Source organism: Panthera uncia (assembly GCF_023721935.1).
Source record: "Panthera uncia isolate 11264 chromosome C1 unlocalized genomic scaffold, Puncia_PCG_1.0 HiC_scaffold_3, whole genome shotgun sequence".
Taxonomy (NCBI): domain Eukaryota; kingdom Metazoa; phylum Chordata; class Mammalia; order Carnivora; family Felidae; genus Panthera; species Panthera uncia.
The window spans coordinates 26,507,874-26,529,413 of record NW_026057584.1 but is presented as its reverse complement, the minus strand read 5'-3'; the positions used below and the strand labels follow the sequence as shown (position 1 = coordinate 26,529,413).

Genomic DNA, 21,540 nt, shown 5'->3' with positions numbered 1-21,540 from the left:
ATCCACATTATCCACTGGAACAAGGTAATCATGCAGCTGTGATCCCAACTGGGTAGATTCCAGCAGATTCAGATCAGCTGCAAGTTAACAAACTCCTAGAAAGTCAGGTCTGTTCAAAAGCCACCAACATCTAAATAAAAATAAATGGTATGATTTTAAAGGATAGATACAGGAAAAAATAATTAGACTTCTAGAGTCAACCATAATAGAATTTAAATATCAGGAAAGGCTTTAGAATCAAAGTAATTTGTTAGGGGCTAATTTGCCATTTATTTACATGACCTTTTTTAAATAAAGGAACTCATATTCTGATATCTTTCATTAAAAATCTCTACCACAGTGATGGAAACATTATATATCAAAACATATTTGATTTGAAAAAGCGGTATTAAAAAGACCTTATTGGGGCGCCTCAGTGGCTCAGTCGGTTAAGCGGCCGACTTCGGCTCAGGTCATATCTCGCAGTCCGTGAGTTCGAGCCCTGCGTCAGGCTCTGTGCTGACAGCTCAGAGCCTGGAGCCTGTTTCAGATTCTGTGTCTCCCTCTCTCTGACCCTCCCCCGTTCATGCTCTGTCTCTCTGTCTCAAAAATAAATAAACGTTAAAAAAAAAAAAAATCTCTACCAATAAATTGATCAAACAACTATTCAGATTCAGATCTATTAAGTGGTATCACTCCTCTTTCCCCAGGAAAGAAAAGTCCAAAGATGAGCAATTTTGTTAGAAAAAAAGATTCTCCAACTCTTGCATAAATGAGTTATCCTATGGCTATGTACAAATACTTTGTATACAATATGTAAATAATCTTGATTCTATCAATATTATGAGAGACCAGTCACATACTAAATATTTTAACTATATTTAATGTCAAATGGCAAACTTTAATAACCAAGATCCCAAGCAGACACACAGGTTTATTTGAAGAGTTCATAAAATTGATTAAAAGTCATTTCGTGCCACTCCCATCTTACTCTTACTTCACATTACCTGTTTTTCTATGTTGCGAAGAAGAAGTGTAGGACTACTTGGTGACATTTCAAAATCTTGTTCTGGTAAAGGATCTTGACTCTCTTGGGGAATCTGGGGATTCCCTGTCGTATTTAATGAAGCCGCTTGGTCAGCAAATTGTATTTGTTTTTTCAGAATGTCTTTTGGAAGCTGACATTCTTCTAGGATCACTATCCCCTAGGCAAACAGCAATTAAAGAGTTGAAATGAAAACAAACTGACTGCTAGATCAGTTTTAATGTTACAATGCACATGAAACCATGCTTCTCATTATTGCTTGGAAATCAGAAAGCACACTTGAAAGTACAGTCTAACTGTAAAAACTTGGCTGATTTAAAACATGTGTAGCTAAAATAAAATGTATGTCTTAAGGGTTAGGTTTGTGAAATATTGTCATAAATTGTATACATGCAATTATTTTCTCTTTTATTGGTTTTAGTTATTAGCAGTAAAAAGCATGACACATTTAAAATAAAGGCTTATACATAGAATATGAATATCTCACGCTGAAATTTGGAACATTTCCTGATACAGTCTTCGAGTATTTTGGTAGCTAGCATTTCCATTTGAGTTTTATATTTGAGTACTCCCAGCTTCATAAATTAAAGTACCAAACTTACAAACATCCAAACAACATTCTGACTTTGTACTAACTTCTTTCCGAGCACTCTAAGGAGTTCCAACTCTGCTGCTGCCACCACCAACAAAGGGCAGGACTGCACTATTGAGAAAAAGTACTCTCGAGGCCACACTAGTGCTTACTAGGTAGATGAGTTAATAATACAGGCACAAGGTTTCAACTGTGCTGTGGTATTTTCTGAAATGTAAGAAACTAGAAGAAAGAGTAGGGATCTAGCTGCCTCTGTCCTCCCTGCCTACCATTCACACACACACGTATACTTACTCACAACTGGCTTGCTAAATATTGTCCCATATTCCCCAGATTCTTCACTCCAACTGTTCTCACCCTTAGGCCCCTCAATGGCAATGAAGACAGAAGAGAAAGGGGAAAAAGAATGCACAGAGATGATCTCAACAGTTTCATAATCAGTTCTCACCGTAAACCTTTTTCCCTCCCTACCGCTTCTACCACTTCCCCCCCCTGCAAAGAATAATATATATTTTCACATAATGTATAAATGTGTGTGTATATGGTTGTATATATGTATACTTGTATATTAATGGTTGTATACACACACACACACACACACAGAAACACACACACACATATGTGGTTGTTTTGCAAAATGCCAATAAGCTCCTAATAGGCTAGTTAGATAAGTATTAAATGGCTATGTGGCTGAAATATATTCTTGTAATGAAAAGCCAACTAAAACACTAATATAAGTACAGTAGTTCATGATGGAAATTAAAAAAAAAACTGTATAGGCCGGCTTATATCATGTATAAGTGCTATTTATAGGATGGAAACAGCCTATAAATTACAATGTTATATATGGATAGTTTCAATTTACACCATAATTTGGAGCACATATCACTGTAGCATGAACACATTCAGGTATGGTATCAAACATACATTTTATTATTTTGTAGCAATATATTACCACTGATGTGTGGTAAAAGTAACAAGTAAGTTATTATTATTTTTAAACTACACTTCCAACAGTGCTAGTAACTTTTACAAAGAGAAGGAGATCCAATTGTTGATCCCATCTCAATAACTATTGTCCTAGAATGCACAGATATGGCTATCAAGATATCTGAAGAAATATATTTTTTAAAAATTTTTGTTTCATTTGATATTTTTCAAGTTAAAGTAGACTTGACAGAGGATCATCAATCTCAAAAGCTCTTGACTGAAAGTATCTGAAATGTCCATTCAAAATTTGTAAAAGCGTCTCACCAGATTTTTCAACAGTATCTGCTTGTAAAACAAATACCAATTTTCATCATATCAATTTAGCTATAATTCCCATTGGTTTGATTATTTTATGAGCCAGGCTGCTGTGAATTAGCCTGTTTTCATAACCCTTACTAATAATCTTGTACATATGGAAAAACTGATCCTGAATTTCAAAAGATCAATTTTTGAACCTTTAGAATACTACCTATTTAGAAGTAGGAAACTTGCTACAATTAGTTCAATGAAAAGTGATATTTTAAAAATTCAACCAGGAAGACATCTATAATAAGGTCATAATCTATTGTTTTCCCCCTTAAACTGTTGCCCTGGACAAAACTCTCACAATGGCCGAGAATAGAGTAAAAAGGGAAGATTATATCCTTTGAAGACACTACAGAGATAGTTTCAGTTCTTAAAAATCAGGAAAAGAATACAGGTGTGTTGGGTCACCATGATGTACACTTAAATATCTTAAAATTTTATTTGTCAATCATACCTGAATAAAGCTGAATTTTTAAAAAACTCAGAAAAAGAATAGTCTAATCATAGAGAAAACAAGGTAAATAACAAAGATATGAAATGTTTTAGTGGGATGAGTTGCAATGACTGAGACCCATGAAAACTCTAGCATAAGATGAAAGCAAGTCAACCTCACCAGAAGACAACTGTTCCTGATATGAACACTTGAAGAGATCCTTACCCAGCAACTAGGTTTAGTGAAAAAATAATTGCTTCAACATCATCATCAGTATTTATATAAAGTCATGAAAGCTAAGGTTTTAAAAAAATTTAAATGAAAAATTTTAAATACACAAAATTACAATGTAAAATATAGGTAACAAACGAAATCTAAGAGAAAACATTTAATATAGGCTAACCAACTTCTCAACCAAGAAAAACTATTTTAATTTTTTTCTGAAAGTGATGAGAAGCTACTGTCTTAGTGAAAGCTGAAGCAAAGAAAAGGAGAAACATGGAAGTTGTAATGTGTTGACAAAGTGTTGGAAGAACAAGGAAGGAATGTTGCTAACATGTGCTTTCTTCTTTCTAAAAATTTAGCAAAACTTAGACTACCCCCAGTGTGTCAAAGAAGAGGCAAATGGCAGCTTAAAGACCTAAAATGTGGGGCGCCTGGGTGGCTCAGTCGGTTGGGCGTCTGACTTCGGCTCAGGTGGTGATCTTGCAGTCCATGAGTTCAAGCCCCGCGTCGGGCTCTGTGCTGACAGCTCAGAGCCTGGTGCTTGTTTCAGTTTCTGTGTCTCCCTCTCTCTGACCCTCCCCCGTTCATGCTCTGTCTCTCTCTGTTTCAAAAATAAATAAACGTTAAAAAAAATTTAAAAAAAAAGACTTAAAATGTTTAGATCTATTAGATCTCAGTGTTTCCTGACCTGTTTAAACAAGATATTTACAAAAGAACATCTCTAGATCTCTTTCCCCTCCTCTTATCTCTAATTTAACTAAGAAAGGATTTTTTTTCACTTTCAAGGTAAGTTAAATAGAAAGTTCCTTCAAGATAACTTAGCCACATGCTTCTCAATTTTTTAATTACAGTAATTCAAGAAGCCAGAAGAGCAAAGAAAGTGTAGTTTTCTCTATTCAGTATAATAATTTAACTACACTACACATAAATAAGCAACTACACACCTTGATTTCCAAGAAATGTAAGAAGAAACTATTAAAAGAAATATTGTAGTGACTTTTCCATAAAGTAAACATAACGTGATCCTTAAGAAAACAAAGGGCCAGATACACATCTAGCCTGAACTAAGAAAAATATAAATTATTAGTGGGAAGTTTAGATTTCTTTCCTAAAAATAATTTATCCCAATAGATGACATAATCAAAATTTAAAAATGTTTAAACAAGTATATAGCACTGTTTAGAACACACAAAACATTAAAACACCAATGAACCAGACTATGCAGATTCAAGTATGAAACTTAGTGATCAATTTTACTAGGAATCTACTTTCTTGGAAATTTCCTAATTGGTTTAAACTTGACTTGTTCTAAGAACTCTATTTACTATAAAAATGCCTGTGATATTATTTCCTTTAAAGAAAATGATCAGAAAGGATAAATTATCTGGTAATCTGAAAGAACTGGGAAATTACTGAAGGTTTCGGTGAAGACAGTTAAGGAACAGTAACGACTTCCATCGGGAAACTATTCTTGAACAAAATTCTCCCAAATCCAACAGAGAGAACAGGTAAGCCTAAGGGTTTAAAGTCTATCCTCCTATTCACCTTCCTACAGACAATCGACAAATTATGCAAGGAATTCAATAACATTCATTCATTCATTCCTAGTTTCCTCTCCCATCCTTGCGCAACTCATACTTTCTGCTCCTTTGAATTTTCATTCTACTTTGTAAATTCCAAAACATATCATGTTGTTCCATGCCATCAGACCTTCAAGGAATGCCCTTTTCCAGTTCCATTGGTTCAAGCAAACTATTTATCCTCCAAAACCATACTGAGGCATCACCTCTTTGCTGATGTTTTCTCTGACCTGCTAACCCCTAAATAAGAGTTATGCATTCTCTCTATGGCACTTCTATATCTTATTAAAAACATGTATCAGTGCACATATTACCTTATATTGCAATTAATTATTTACATGGTTTCTCTTCCCTACCAGAATGTAAACTCATGATAGTACCTAAAACTTACTAATCTTTATTTACATACAGACTCTTGGTACCGTTGGGCTAACCATATGAGTAAACATGTCGTTAAGAACTCTGATTCCTTTCCTTCTCAGCTTTTTCTTTTCAGACCAAAAACCATCAACCTTACAATATTATCTCCATAATGTCCACAGTTTCACTATGTAGAATACAGTTTCTCATAAAAACAAAGCTACAAAGAGATATTTAGCAATATTTAAATTAAATAGTACTTGATGGCATTGTATAAGAACTCCTCATATTATTATTTCAATGGAAAAATATACTTTGAGTTCCAAGCAAAAGCCTATAATTTTGGGGGAAAATTTTTGGTTGGAATTAAAATAACATTTATATGTGTAATCATTTGGTAATTTCACCCCCATTTGACCTAAACCCTAAAAATTTAAGAACTCTGTGCATTTTGTTCTTCACTGTGTACCTTAAGCACACATTATGCTAATAAGTATACGTGAAAGCAAAGATGGGAAAGAATGAAGGAAAGGCAGAGGGAAGGCAGAAGATAAGACAGGATGGAGAGATGAATTTTATTTAAAAACTGATACAGGGGCGCCTGGGTGACTCAGTCAGTTAAGCATCCAACTTCAGCTCAGCTCATGCTCTCACGGTGCGTGAGTTCAAGCCCCACATCAGGCTTTCTGCTGTCAATGTAGAGCCTGCTTCGGATCCTCCCCCCACCCCCCCCACCACCCCTACCCCTCTTGTTCTTGCGCACTCTCTCTCTCTCATAAATAAACATTAAAAAATAAGTTAAAAATAATTTTTTTAAAAAATAACAAAAAGTAAAAATTGATACAATAACATAGCTTTAACTGCCATTTCTACTAAAGTAACTCCAAATCTGTATCTTCCTATAAACTTGCCTTTTCCAATAACTCATATATCCAAGTCTTTCAGGACATCTCAACATGAGTTATCTGATAGAACTTTAAAGTCAATGTGTGAGAAAGCTTATTTTTATCAATTTTCCTATAAAACAAGCACTTTTCTCCAATAACTAATGGGGGAAGAGATAATGGTGATGGTTATACTAATGGGGGAAGAGATAATGGTGATGGTGATTTGTCAAAACTCAGTGAATTGCTAAAAATGTGTCTTCTGAGAACAGATAAAATAGAAATAAATCCATAATTAGACACCTATTGGTAAAAACATGTAGACCATCAAATATACAAAAACAGCTTTTAAGTTACCAGATAGACTGTTCAGCAGAAAACAATGAAATAGGATCTTTAAAGGATGAAGGGAAAAGAGCCATCATATTAGAATTTTATATCAACCTGAAGTATCATTGACGAGTGAGGGTAAAATGAAGGTACTTTGAGATAGAAGCCACTAAAGAATGTATTTCAGCAAAATGTAAACCGAGAGAAAAGGGAATGTAGCAGAGACTACAACAATCTATATCCATTTTCCTCTTCTTTTTAGAACCAAACTCCACACCTACTGGATTTTTAGCTATGCCTACAACTTCTCATTTTAAGACTGTACTGTTCACCTTTCCCTGCTACATATCTAGCTGCAGCCATATGCCTAAATCTAGGCCAATGAATGTGGGACAAAGTAGTGCAATTTCCAAGTCACCTCCAACTTGAAGACAAACTATGCTGCACTTCTCTTCTCACTTCCCAAGGGCCAGAATGAGGAGGTGACCACAACCCTGTTTAATAGTGCCATCACCACTACTCTAGAGGATAGCAGAGCAGCAAGACAGAAAAGACCAAGCTGCTCTATAGCCTGTATTCACTCCCTCGGTTATGAAGTGTTATGTATTGCATAAAGCTGCGATATTTCTCAGTTTCTTTGCTACAGCAGCTTAATCTGTAAACTAGCTTTATAGGGAGAACACAAAAGAAAAGTAAGCACATTTTTAATAAAATTAGTTAGAAACAGAATTAATTACTGATCGTAAAAAAGCAACTACATTGAGTAGACATATGCAATGAGTAGTTAAATAACATTAGAATCCATATTTTAAGTAAAAATATGAAATACTGAGTACTTTTAGTCATTGTTAGGATTATTTATAGTTAAGTATGTTAAAAATTGGGAGTAATAACAAAGAATAAACCTGTACTGAATAGCTTTTAAACCAGCATAGGGAAAAGAAAGGAATGAAGCAAATTCTACCAATCCAAAAAGGTGAAAAAACAAGATATAGGGTGTCTTGAACCTGGGTGGCTGAGTGAGTTGAGAGCCCAACTCTTGATTTTAGCTTAGGTCAGGATCTCACGGTTCATGGGTTCAAGCTCCTAGTCAGGCTCTGTGCTGACAGCTGACAGTGTGGAGCCTGCTTAGGATTGTCTCTTTCCCTCTCTCTCTGCCCTTCCCTTGCTGGCACATGTGCTCTCATGAACTCTCTCTCTCTCAATATAAATAAATACACTTAAAAAAAAAAAAAAAGAAAGAAAACAAGATATAAATACAAAGAGAGGAGAATAATGGCAAATAAAAAATATAAACCAATCAGAGTCGGTTTTTTAAAAAAAATTTTTTAACGTTTATTTATTTTTGAGAGAGACAGATAGAGTATGAGCTGGAGAGGGGCAGAGAGAGAGGGAGACACAGAATCCGAGCTATCAGCACAGAGCCCAACGTGGGGCTCAAACTAACAAACCATGAGAACATGACCTGAAGCAAAGTTGGCCACTTAACCCACTGAGCCACCCAGGCACCCCAGAGTCAATTTTTTTAATCTAGCTATTTATAGTTTATAAAAAGAAACACCTAGAATTATCAAAAATTTGTATCTACCAAGCAGCATTACTTCAAAATGTAAGAGGCAAAAACTAACAACTACCAGAAGAAACTGAAGAATTCACAATGAGAAATTTTAACAAATCTATATCATTAATGGAAAGATATAGAGGTATAAAGATATGGCAGATATATAAAGTCAACAAATTAACAAAGAATTCTATAATGAACACACAAAGAACATGCATTCTTTTCTATTATATATATATTAAAATTGGAAAAAAACTACAACATGAGAGATGTGTAATATTCATAATTGACCACATTAGTCTCCAAAATTTAAAAATATTTCACGAACACATACCTCTACCAACCACTCTCCCCCCAAAAAAAGAGTGAATGCAAAAAATAAGTTAATTCTTAGACAAAAAACATTTGATGGTCAATTACACTGAGGTCCAAATCTCTATACTAAAGAACAGTTAGAGTAAAACAGTAATAAAATAGTATTTCATACTCATTACACTGGAAAAATTAAGAGGTTAAAAATTATGAAATGTTGGCAAGGATGTGAAGAAATATGAGGTCTCATGCACTGCCATTGGGAAAATTCATTACCCAATCACATCAGTAAGAACAGGAAAGCTGAAGATAGCCAGGCCTAAGATCCAGCATTTCCACTTTTAGGCATATACCAAGAACTCTTTTTTGTTCACAAAAAAACACATAGAAGACAGTCATTACAGTATTGTTTTTACTGGCATAAAACTAAACAACGTATATGTCTATCAATAGAAAACAGGAGAAGAGATAAAACATTCCATTTGTACTCATACAAGTCCATCGCATTCATACAATTAAATAACATACAGGACCTATAAAATGTAAAATTTATGCTGAGCAAAAACAAGCAGGTCACAAAAGAGTTTGTAGTATATATATCATCTATATAGACTTTAAAAACAGAAAACTTGGGGTGCGTGGGTGGCTCAGGTGGTTAAGCATCTGACTTCGGCTCAGGTCATGATACCGTGGTTCATGAGTTAGAGCCCCGCATCGGGCTGTGTGCTGACAGCTTCGAGCCTGGAGCCTGCTTCGGATTCTGTGTCTCCCTTTCTCTCTCTCTGCCCCCCACCCCAGCTTGTGTTTTTTTTCTCTCTCTCCCATAAACAAAATTTTTTAAAATAAATAAATAATTTAAAAACCATGGAAAATAGCAGTTGTAGACACAGACATCTATATGCCAATAATATAAAAACATACATAAAAATAATAAATATCAAAACATTTTGGAGTCAAAATATTGGCTACAGTGGCATGGGGAAAGAGAATGGGATCAGGAAGGACTATCAGGACCTCAACTGAAAAGTATCTCAAGTAGCTGAACTGCTCATTGCGATAAATAAAAAGGCATGATAGTGATAGCTTCAACTTATAGCAACTAACATATCAAATATGTTAATATTAACTACATTTTTATAAAGTCTTATAATAATTACTTTGTGTGGAGAGATGAGAAACTAAAACAGTAATAATATTTTTAAAAATACAAGAATACAGACAATACCTTGGAGGCACGAATCTGCCTGTGAACATCCGTTAGCTGTTGGATTTTGTATTCTAGCTCTGAAATCTGGGCTTGAAGCCATGTCCATCGGCTGCCAACTCTTGCTCTGTCTACAAGCCACTTCCATTCAGTACTACAGTTACTGTGAATAAGACAAACACTGTTAGTAAAGGCACAAAGGCAATCAAATTTTCACACACTAAATAAATTCCTGGACTCCTGTCATATAATCCCCAATTCCTTTATAAAACACCTAATTACATGCAAGAATCACATATCAACTTATCAAAGAAAAAGTTTTAACTTCCTTATCTTTCTATCCCAACAAATGCTTGCTTTTATTATTACATACCCAGTAATAAGATCATCTCTTCTGTTACTTAATACTTTATTAATGCACAAGGGCTGAAACAGGTGTGGGCCAGCAAAGGAAAGGAAACAGGAATGATACTAATAACACATAAAAACTTACATGAAGCTTTTATATGTAAACAGAAGTACTGGAAGTACAGTCATTTAAACTGTGCTAGATCTAAATCTATGTAACAAATGTAACAAACCACAGCAATTTTATTATATGCAATTTTCATTCACTAAAACAGTGGTCATTGTTAGCTAAATACCTAAACTCAATTTAAATATATTGTCAAAAAATACCAAAAATATGCCCTACATTTCAAATAAGCCTACCAAATACATAAGTCCTGGGATGTTTATTAAGGTTAACAGTGTGTTAAAACCTGATTCTCAGGATTCAGAGACCAAAGATAATAAGGAATTTATATAAAAGGGGCATCTGGGTGACTCAGTCGGTTAAGCATCTAACTCTTGGTTTCAGCTCACGTCGTGATCTCACTATGTGAGTTTGAGTCCCACGTCAGGCTCTAAGCTGGCAGTGTAGAGTCTGCTTGGAATTCTCTCTTCTCTCTCTGCCCCTCCCCCACTTCCTGTCTCCCAAAAATAAATATATGAACATTTTTTTAAAAAAAAAATTATATAAAGACTTTCTTTCAGGCATATTTGAAATTAAGGGTTGAACCCTAGCTCCTCTACCTTTGAGCAAGGGCACTGCCCTAACCGATAGTTTGTCAGATTACAGTTAATTGTCTTTATGAAAATATTCCAACTAGAAAACAATTATTTGGGATTAGACTAATTAGGAGCTTCAGATTGCAAAGGAAAACATGACAGAAATTGAAGATATAAATGAAAAGCAATAATGGCAGAATACAAACTTTATGAAAATTGCTTAAAAATTCCATTTACAGTCAAAACTCATACAATGTACAACACCAAGAGTGAATCCTAACATAAAGTAAAGAACTAACTGATAACAATTTGTTCACGGACGTTCATAGACTGTTACAAATGAACTACGCTGGTTTGCCGTGTATTAATAGTGGGGGAGGTTCTATCAGTGTAGGGATGGGGGTATATGGGAACTCTCTGCATTTTCTGCTCAAATTTTCTGTGAACCTAAAACTGCTCTAAAAAAATAAAGTTTATTAATTTTTACATATTTAACCATAATTGAATTGAATGTCTTCCATACACACTTTAACCAGAGTAAATATTTCTTTTAAAGATCATTTGTTGGGGTGCCTGGCTGGCTTGGTTGGTAAAGTGTGCTATTTTTGATCTCAGGGTTGTGAGTTCGAGCCCCATGTTGGGTGTGGAGATTAAAGTCTTTAAAAATAATAAAAATAAAATTAAGCAAATAAAAGATCATTTGTTGTGATGAGTGTGTCATATGTAAGTGCTAAATCACTAAACTGTATATCTGAAACTAATATTACACTGTATGGTAACTAACTGGAATTTAAATAAAAACTTAAAAAGAGGGGCAGCTGGATGGCTCAGTCAGTTAAGCATCTGACTGTTGGTTTTGGCTCAGGTTACAATCTTACAGTTGATGAGTTTGAGCCCTGTACTGGGCTCTGTGCTAATAATGCAGAGCCTGCTTGGGATTCTCTCTGTCTCTCTCTGTCCCTTCTCCGCTCATTCTCGGTCTCTCTCAAAATAAATAAATAAGCTAAAAACAATAAATAACTTAAAAATAAATTATCATTTGTTGTCAGAGAAACAATACAATCATTACAACTTTACTATATAGAATATATTCATTATAACAGGATTTTACATTAAATTAATGTTCCTAAAGAGCTATTTTTGTTAAGATTCCAACTGCATACAATATGATTGAGGAGACCTTCATATAAGTTAGGAATTCTCTTGGTATCATTATGTATGTAGTTTGTAGTCATTATTCTGCTTCTGTAAATGACACCCTTTTAAATCATATTTTCATAATTATGAAAACAATAAAAGAGAATGTCTATTCAAAATAATATTTATATAGAGGCACCTGGCTGGTTCAGTTGGAGGAGCATGCGACGCTTGATCTTGGGTCGTGAGTTCGAGCCCCACGTTGAGTGTAGAGATTACTTAAATAAATTTAAAAATATATAATATTAGCTCTTCCCTTTTGCAGCCATTGCTGAAGCACCAGCAGCCAAAATGAAGTTCAATCCCTTTGTGACTTCCGACAGAAGCAAAAATCGCAAAAGGCATTTCAATGCATCTTCCCACATTCACAGGAAGATTATGTCTTCCCTTCTCTCCAAAGAGCTGAGACAGAAGTACAAGTTTCGATCCATGCCCATCCAAAAGGATGATGAAGTACAGGATGTGTGAGGACACTACAAAGGTCAGGAAATTGAAAAAGTAGTTCAGGTTTATGGGAAGAAATACATCATCTACACTGAACGAATACAGTGAGAGAAGGCAAACGGCACACCTGTCCAGGTGGGCATCATCCTATCAAGGTGGTTATCAGTAGACTAAAAGTGGACAAAGATCACAAAAAGATCCTTGAACATAAAGCCAAGTCTCGCCAAGTAGGAAAGGAAAATGGCAAATTAGAAGGAAGAAGCAACTGAGAAGATACAGGAATAAGGTAATCTTATATACAACTTTAAATAGAAACTGTTAAAATGAAAAAAAAATTAAAATAGATATGAATATCTATTATTCATAGATAATAATACTAACTGCCAATCATAAAATTAGTGAGAAAAGCAAGGGCCATGGCATGTAGCACTTGTACAGGTAATCGTAAAGTGTTGGATTTTATGAAAAAAGGAAGTTATTAGCAAGGCAGTAACAAAAAAATTTTTTCCCTAAGCACTCTGGCTACTAGGTAGAGAAAGCATGATAGTGGGATATGAAAGGTAATAAGGAAATCAATTAGATACAACTATAGTAAACTGTGTGTGGTACAGATAATTGTGATCTCTATGTATTTCACTTAGGTTGGATCCATGTAACTAGCTTTGACCAATGGGCTGTGGGCAAAAGTGATATCGTCATTTCCAGTCCACCAGACAACCTTCAAAGCCACTACTGCAGACAGTATAGCTACAAGATGTGTTGGTTGGGGATCACAACCCAAACCACATTAGATTTTATGCACGCCACAGTAAACCTTGGCTGTGTTTAAACTACTGAGATTAGAAGGTTAATTCGTTACTTGAGAGCCTATTCTGACTAAAACACTGAATAAAAAATGAAAATGGCATGAACCAATAAGGGAATGGAAGATAAAGAAGAGATGAAGATAAGAGGATGGGTTCAAGGTTCATTTTAAAGCTGAAAGGACTTGCAGAGTATGGTTTGGGAATAAGCATGGGGAAATCAAAGACGATCTTAAATATTCCTTCATTAAATTTAGTTCCAGTTGAAAATTTCCCTATAACACACAATTTTGTTTGGTTGTCAAACTCACGATTAGCTAAAAAAGAAAAAAAAATATGGGTGGAGTTCATGTTATTGTACTTCTAGCAAAAATATTCTCATAGGGAAGTTGTTTATAAAAATTATGTTTGGGGCACCTGGGCGGCTCAGTCAGTTAAGTGTCTGACTTCAGCTCAGGTCATGGTCATCAGTTCATCATGATGGTCAGGTCAGTTCATCAGTTCGAGCCCCACACTGAGCTGTCTGCTGTCAGCACAGAGTATGCTTCGGATACTCTGTCCCTCTCTTTCTCTCTGCCCTTCCCCCCAACTTGTGCATGCTCTCTCTCTCAAAAATAAACAAACATTGGGGGTAGTGGGTAAAAAATAAATAAATAAGTAAATAAACAAACATTAAAAATTATGTTTATGTTCACACACTATATTAAATTATATTAACACAAAAAAATAGTAATATCAGATCAAATTTATGTAAACTAAATAATCCTGGGACTTGTAATACATGAAATGAATTTTCTATAAAAGATACCTTATCCTTTTTTTTTTTTTTTTTTTGGAAAGTCAATCCAATTTTATAGGATAAAAAAAAAACAATAATTTATCCAAAAGTTTATGCCAGTAGTCAAAATGGGATATGATTTATGGCAAATTTCAACTGAACTAGAATTAAGTATGAGATTATCAGCTTACGTGATGGCTGATCACATATAACCACATTGAAATAATACAGAGATCCATGGGTTTAGATGCACATTTTGGAAAGAGACAGATACCTTATCCTATATTTTAATAGGACCTAATAAAATCTGTTTGGTATGGTTAAAAATGACAAAAAAGCTTCACCACCAAAAATGTTCCCTTGTTTAAAAACATATCTTTCTAAAAAATAATTATGGTTGTAAACATGTTACAGATAAGCACATGGCTATTTCACTCAAAGTATATTAACACCTGTTATATCTCAAAATCAAGACATGTCTTATGTAAACAACTTATATGACCAATGATTTAACAGCTAATAAAACTTAGAAGGTAAGTACTGACAACATAGCTGATACAACAACAAACCAGGAAGAATATGTGTATACCGAGTATCCTCTCTTCCCAATCAGCATATAAACCTGGCCTGCCAGACCACTAAGAAACCTGACTCCCTGCATTGAGTTGAACAAATCACAGACCACCACATGCTGATGATAAGGTGGGGTTCCTACTTCCAGTGAAAATCAGGGCAAAGACATCTGTGAGTGGAAACCACCGGAGGAGTGAGACTAGTCATTCCCCAGGAAGGTAGCATATTCCTTCAGTACCCAACCTTGCTTATTTGTAGTCACCACTTAACTTGCGGGGGGAAAAAAAAAATGCAAGCTATTTAGATCAAGTGGTTTTGAGTACAATTTCTCTTGATACTAACTTCTGGTCGACATCATGAACCTACATCCCTGTTTTGATCTTGAAGTGTAGTTCCCAGAATAAGACAGAGCTTTCTAATATTACATCTTAAAATACCAAGATTAAAGAGAGACTTATATTACTTCTGTTTTAACATAAAGATTTTGTTAGCTTACTGATAACAATGATAAAAAACTAGGATAAAAAATTAGAAAAGAAGATCCAATTGTGAAAAATTACAGTCCTAAGAAAAATAAGGTTTGTCCTGGGAAAAATACATTAAATTAGGCCAAACTTCTCTACTGGTGTTTGCTCACCCAGGAAGAGTTTATCTTTCCCTGGAATTTGATTCCTTCAGACCAGGGTTTTGCAAACATTTTCTGTAAGGAGGGAGACAACTCTGCCATTATAGCATATGAGCAGCCATAAATTAATGGGTGTGATGGTGTTCCAATAAAACTATTCACAAAAATAGGAAATGAGTAATCCTGAAAACAAAGAACAAGGCTGGAGGATCACAATCCCAGATTTCAAGCTATACTACAAAGCTAAACAGAGCAAAACAGTATGGTTCTGGCACAAAAACAGACACATAGATCAACAGAACAAAATAGAGTTCATAAATAAACCCATGCTTATATGATCAATTAATCTATGACAACAGAGGAAAGAAAATACTATCAGTAAAAGATAGTCTCTTCAATAAATGATATTGGGGAAACTAGACAGCTACAGGCAATAGAATGAAACTGAACCATTTTCTTATACCATACACACAAAAAAACTCAAAATGGAATCAAAAATCCTAAATGTAAGACTGGAATTCATAAAACTCCTAAAAGAAAACATTTCTTGGTTACTGATCTTAACAACGTTTTTCTGGATATGTCTCCTCAGGCAAGGGTGACAAAAGCAAATATAGAGTATTGGGACTACATCAAACTAAAAACTTTTGCATAACAAAGGAAATCATCAACAAAACCAAAAAGGCAACCTACCAAATGGGAAAGGAAATGGTATATTTATGTTTTAAAATCCCTTGCATAACATCAAATATTGACAACTAGGAACACATAAATAAAGGTAATAAATGAAATTTTAACTAATCCATAATACAGGGCCTTAAAGGAATACAAAAGCCAACTACCTGCTTTTCCACAACTGACAACAAAAAAAATATATTCCAAGAATCTCTCTTAAGAGTTCTAAGCCACACAATAAGAATGAACCTAGGAGCAAAAATTAGATTAATTCCTACCCAAATGTACTGTTGCAGGTGGCCTCAAAGTAGTAGTCACTGAATTGAGGGAGAGTTGGATGGCCTGAGAAAAATAACTAATAAATTGATTAGTCTATAGGCTCAACAACTATGAACAAATGAAATCTTTGGTTGTGATATTTTCACATTTAACTGACTAGAAGCAAACAGAATGGAAATTCACACTTTTGAGGAAACTCTAGTAGCATAAAACATCCTTTACCTGAGAAACCCAAACTTGCACCAACAAGAAGCAAAGTGGGAATCCAGTACAGCCTCCACTTAAAGGTATGTTCTCCAACATTAACTGCAGATATAGACACAAAGGATAATGGATAAGGAGTAAGTCCCAAAAAACAAAGGCAAGAGACTATGGAGGACAAAGGACAAAGAAGCCTCTCTCAGAAAGGAAAATTAGGATTCTACCAAGACCTTGTTATACTTCTAGAGCAAGATGTCTTATTAATTATTGTAAGAACCTATCATGTGTATCTTATTTTCTTTTCCTAGGAGTTTTTATTGTAGCTTTCCTGTCTCTATTACTACATACATAAAACAAACAAGAGTGTAAGAGGGTTAGAAAATTGTCTATTTATTTAATAGGTCACCACATCATAAGGAATCCAATCTGTACCTGACTGAAAAGACACTACTCCACCTATTGAAAGTGACTTTGAATTGTCATCCTGAGGAGTGGAGGTTTTCTCTATGAGAAGGGAGTATATGGATATTTGGGTGGCCAAAGAGGCAAACTAAACAGACTGTTTATTTTCTCTCAACATCTATTCTCCTCTTTTTTGATAATAGAACCCTTTCAGTTTTAGCTGAGCTCATGGTAGCTCAGCAAGGTACTATATATTTCCCAGTCTTACTTGCAGTTAGGTGTATGTCATTAAGTCCCTAACAATCAGATTTGAGCCCAATCAATGCGTTACTTGACATTAAAAAATGATTGTGTGTGAAAATCAGATGAGCAACTGGTGAGTAAGTTTCAACAATGCAAGCAAGGGCAGCATCCTAGAGGCTGGCAAAGCCAACAGGTCCCTGGCAAAACCCTGTGAAACATACCACATACCTAATTCTTGACTATGAAATGAGAGAAAAATAGATTCTACACATTCATATTGAGGTCTTCTTGCTGTATATGACACCTTAGCATATAACTTAACCAATGCACCCCTCCCTCAAAATTACTTTATGCTTTTAAGAATCATTTAGGTTAGCAAGCTCTCATTTAAAATGTTTATTATCTTTAAGAAGATTATGCCTCATTGACATACAAGTTAACAATGTTAATAATGTACCACCTAGTTGTATATACACACAGGAAAAATAAACAAGCAAACAAAAAAATAAAGGAAAAAAACAGCTGTGGGGGCACCTGGGTGACTTGGTTGGTTAAGTGACCGACTCTTGATTTCGGTTCAGGTCATGATCTCACAAGCTCTGCATTGGGCTCCACGCTTGGGATTCTCTCTCTCCCTCTTTCTCTGCCCTTCCTCTACTCATGCTTTCTCTCTCTCTCTCTCAAAATAAACAAACGAACATTTAAAAGAAAACAGTTGTGAACTCTAGGAAATTTTGGCATGGTGATAAACTAAGTTAAGGGGTAGGGTTTAGGATGTCCAAGGACAAACTGAGACTGGAACTAGAAAAGACATTAGAAATGAAAGGGAACAAGAATAATCATAATATATTGTGCAATCCCGCCTAGAACTCTGGCAGAATCCAGTGTGTCAATTACCTAAACTGAAATTTTTAGTATTAGTTTAAAAGAATTCACATATCAAACTGGCAAATTTAGGTTTGTTCCCCTACCATCTATTCACCCCTTCTCCCAGCCAAAGAGAGGAAGAGAGAAAGAAAAAAGGAGTATAGGGAATATTCATACATACTATCAATATAACCCCCTTTCTCTTATACAGAAAAAATTTTGAAAGCTAATGGCCTGCTAAATAGTCTTAACTGTGTTTTTAAAATCCTTGCATAAATCAAACACTGACAACCAAGAACATATAAGAAAATTAATAACTTTTTAAACTAATCAAAACATATATGCTAATGGAATAGTGTGAAGTCATGCCTGTCAGCATCTCAACAAGCACTGTGTGTGTGCGTGTGTGTATGCGCACATGCATGTCTCTTTTGTTCAAGAAGCCAAGCCACCATGCACCGCGTCCAAACTCTACAGTGCACAAGGGCCCAGCTGAAAGTACAAGCAGTGCTAAATCCAGCAAGAAGTCTATATTTTAAGGCTGTAATTACAAATCTAAATCTGCTCTGAGTTCTTGAAGAAGCACCTTTTTGTTTTGCACAAAAATGGGCTAATGATGGCCCTACGAGCCACTATGATGGGCACTAAAAAAGAATTAGAAAAAAATGATCAAATACCCTTGTTACTCTAAAAGGGGACTACCACAAACCTATAATTGGGCATAGGCATTTCTTCTACTGCTGAATAACCCATGTTCTGTAAAATAAAATTATCTGAACTTACAGAGAAAATAGAATTGGAGCCAGACCACTCAAAATCAATGGAATTTTAAAATCTGAGTTCTAACAAAATAGCAATCCTTATAAAAATATTAGTGTAGTTTTTTCCACTGGCATTTGTATCTACTAGAATAAGCCAGTCCACCCTTTAAAGCTTCATATCCTGGAGCTCATATTTCTTTTGATGTGGGTTCTTAAAGACAATCACTTCTAATAGACACCAGTTTAATAAACATTACAAATATCACTTAGAGATAGACTTCTTCATCAGTAATTTATTTTTAACACAAGGGAACTATCTTTGCAACTTCTGCAAAGCAACCTGCAATTTCCTCAGATCTTTTAACATAGTGGAATATATAGTAACTTTTAAGCCAATAAACCAGCAATTTACTGCACTGCAGGGTGGTACTTTTACAGAATTTTCAGCATTTTTCTTATACCATTAAGGTTTTCTCTCTTTAATTGTGAAAAAGTTTGCCCCTGCTCATTCCAAAACATTAATATGTTTTAGGTGGTTTGAAAAACACCCACACCAAATTCTTTATTATATTGACATCATTCCCCTATATGCCTAATGTTAAGTTTTTTAGAGAGAAGGAAAATCACATAGGTGAGAAACAGATCTACATAAAGAGAGAAAGAACACTGGAGAATAAGTGAAGGTAAAATAGTAACTTTTATTTTTCTTATTCTTTTTTTAAAAAAAAATTTTAGGGGCGCCTGGGTGGCTCAGTCGGTTGAGCATCCGACTTCAGCTCAGGTCACGATCTCACAGTCCGTGAGTTCGAGCCCCGCGTCGGGCTCTGGGCTGATGGCTCAGAGCCTGGAGCCTGCTTCGGATTCTGTGTCTCCCTCTCTCTCTGCCCCTCCCCCGTTCATGCTCTGTCTCTGTCTCAAAAATAAATAAACGTTAAAAAAAAAAAATTAAAAAAAAAAATTTAATGTTTATTTATTTTTGAAGGAGAGAGAGAGAGAGAGAGAGAGAGAGTAGAGGAGGGGCAGAGAGAGAGGGAGACACAGAATCCAAGGCAAGCTCCAGGCTCTGAGCTGTCAGCACAGAGTCTGAAACGGGGCCCCAACTCACAAACCGCGAGATCATGACCTGAGCCAAAGTTGGACGTTTGACCAACTTAGCCATCCAGGCGCCCCTTATTTTTCTTATTCTTAATGGATCTAACAGGTAACAAATCTGACTGGTTCAAAATAATTATAGCAACAATTAGTTGATTATGAATGTGTCCATGCATGTGTGTATGCTTATATATGCCTATGTATGCTATGTATAAGTGAAATAAATGACAGAAGTGATACAAAAAAAAAAAAAACGAGGAAAAATTAGGATTATTTTGTCATTATAAGGTACCTGCAGGTTTATTTGAGAGCAAAGTTGAATTAGCTGTAAATGTAACCTCTAAAAAGAGTTTTTTAAAGAGGGCACCTGGATGGCTCAGTCAGTTGAGCAACCAACTCTTGACTTAGTCTCAGGTCATCATCCCAGGGTCATGGGATCAAGCCCCATGGAAGGCTGTGTGCTGGGCATGAAGCCTGCTTAAGATTGTCCCTTCTCCTCCCCACCCCGCCCCTCTACCCTGTTTGCTCGCTCTCTCTAAAAAGAAAAAAATATAAATAAATAAATAAAGTATAATTGATATTCTAAGAAAGGAAAAAAAGTGGAATCATATGTTTAGTTAAAACCACAAAAGGCATTAAAAATGTGGAAGACAAAAATAGGAGCAAACAACAAGGCAACAAATAGAAAACAGTGACAAATATAGTAGATATTAATCTACTACATCAATAATAACTTTAAACATCAATGGTCTAACTATACCAATTAAAAGACAGTGATTGTCAGAGTGCATAAAAAAATAAGACCCAACTATATGTTATCTATAAGAAACCAACTTTAAATATAAAAACACATACAGATTAAAAGTAAAGAGATGGAGAAAGTTACGGTATGCTAACATTAATCAGAAGCAAGCAGGAGTAGCTATGTTAATTTCAGACAGCAGACTTCAGAGCAAGGGAAGTTATCATGAATTACAGTATAATAAAAGGGTCTACATCCAAGAAGATAACAATCTTTAATGTGTATGTGGCTAACAAAAAGAGCATCAAACTATCTGGGGCAAAACGGACAGAACAGCAAGGAGAAATAGGTGAATCCACTATTACAGTCGAAGACTATAAAACTCCCTCTATCAGAAATGCACAGATCCAACAGGCAGAAAACCAGTAAGGATACAGCTGAACCATTCATTGACTAGACATAACTGACACTGACAGCCTACTTCATCTAACAACAGCGGATTATACGTTCTTCTCAAGTTAACAAGAAACATAAAAGAGGGGTGCCTGGCTGGCTCAGTTGGAAGAGAACGTGAATCTTGATCTCAGGTTGTAAATTTGAACCCCACATAATATGCAGAGATTACATGAAAATAAAATCTCAAAACACACACACACACACACACACACCAAGAGACATAAAAGAGACCACATTCTGGGCCATAAAACAAACTTTAGTTAAAAAAAAAATAGAAATCATGTAATGTCTGCTCTCAGACCACAAGGGAATTAAATTAGAAATCAATAACAAACAGGAGTGCCTGGCTGGCTCAGTTGGAAGAGCATGCAACTTTTGATCTCAAGGTCATGAATTCAAGTCACACAACAGGTATGGAGATTACTAAAATTCAATTAATTAATTTAAAAAATAACTAACTGAAAAATCCCCAAATACTTGGAAATTAAATTACACTTTTAACTAATGCATGGGACAAAGAAGAAATCTGAAGATAAATTTTAAAATACTAT

The 21,540-nt window shown here is 35.2% G+C and overlaps 1 protein-coding gene and 1 pseudogene across 6 annotated transcripts in view; one reads left to right on the top strand and one right to left on the bottom strand.

Moving 5' to 3' along the window:
• Nucleotides 1-21,540, bottom strand: part of KANSL1L (KAT8 regulatory NSL complex subunit 1 like) — a 134,076-nt gene that overhangs the window by 84,163 nt on the left and 28,373 nt on the right. For all 6 annotated transcript variants that reach the window (XM_049614992.1, XM_049614995.1, XM_049614996.1 and 3 more), the window contains exons 3-4: nt 9,823-9,964; nt 987-1,184 (exon numbers count right to left, since the gene is read on the bottom strand). In XM_049614992.1, the coding sequence (XP_049470949.1) occupies nt 987-1,184; nt 9,823-9,964 (340 nt within the window). The remainder of the gene's footprint in view (nt 1-986; nt 1,185-9,822; nt 9,965-21,540) is intronic.
• On the top strand, nt 12,340-12,966 carry LOC125911243 (60S ribosomal protein L26-like; annotated as a pseudogene).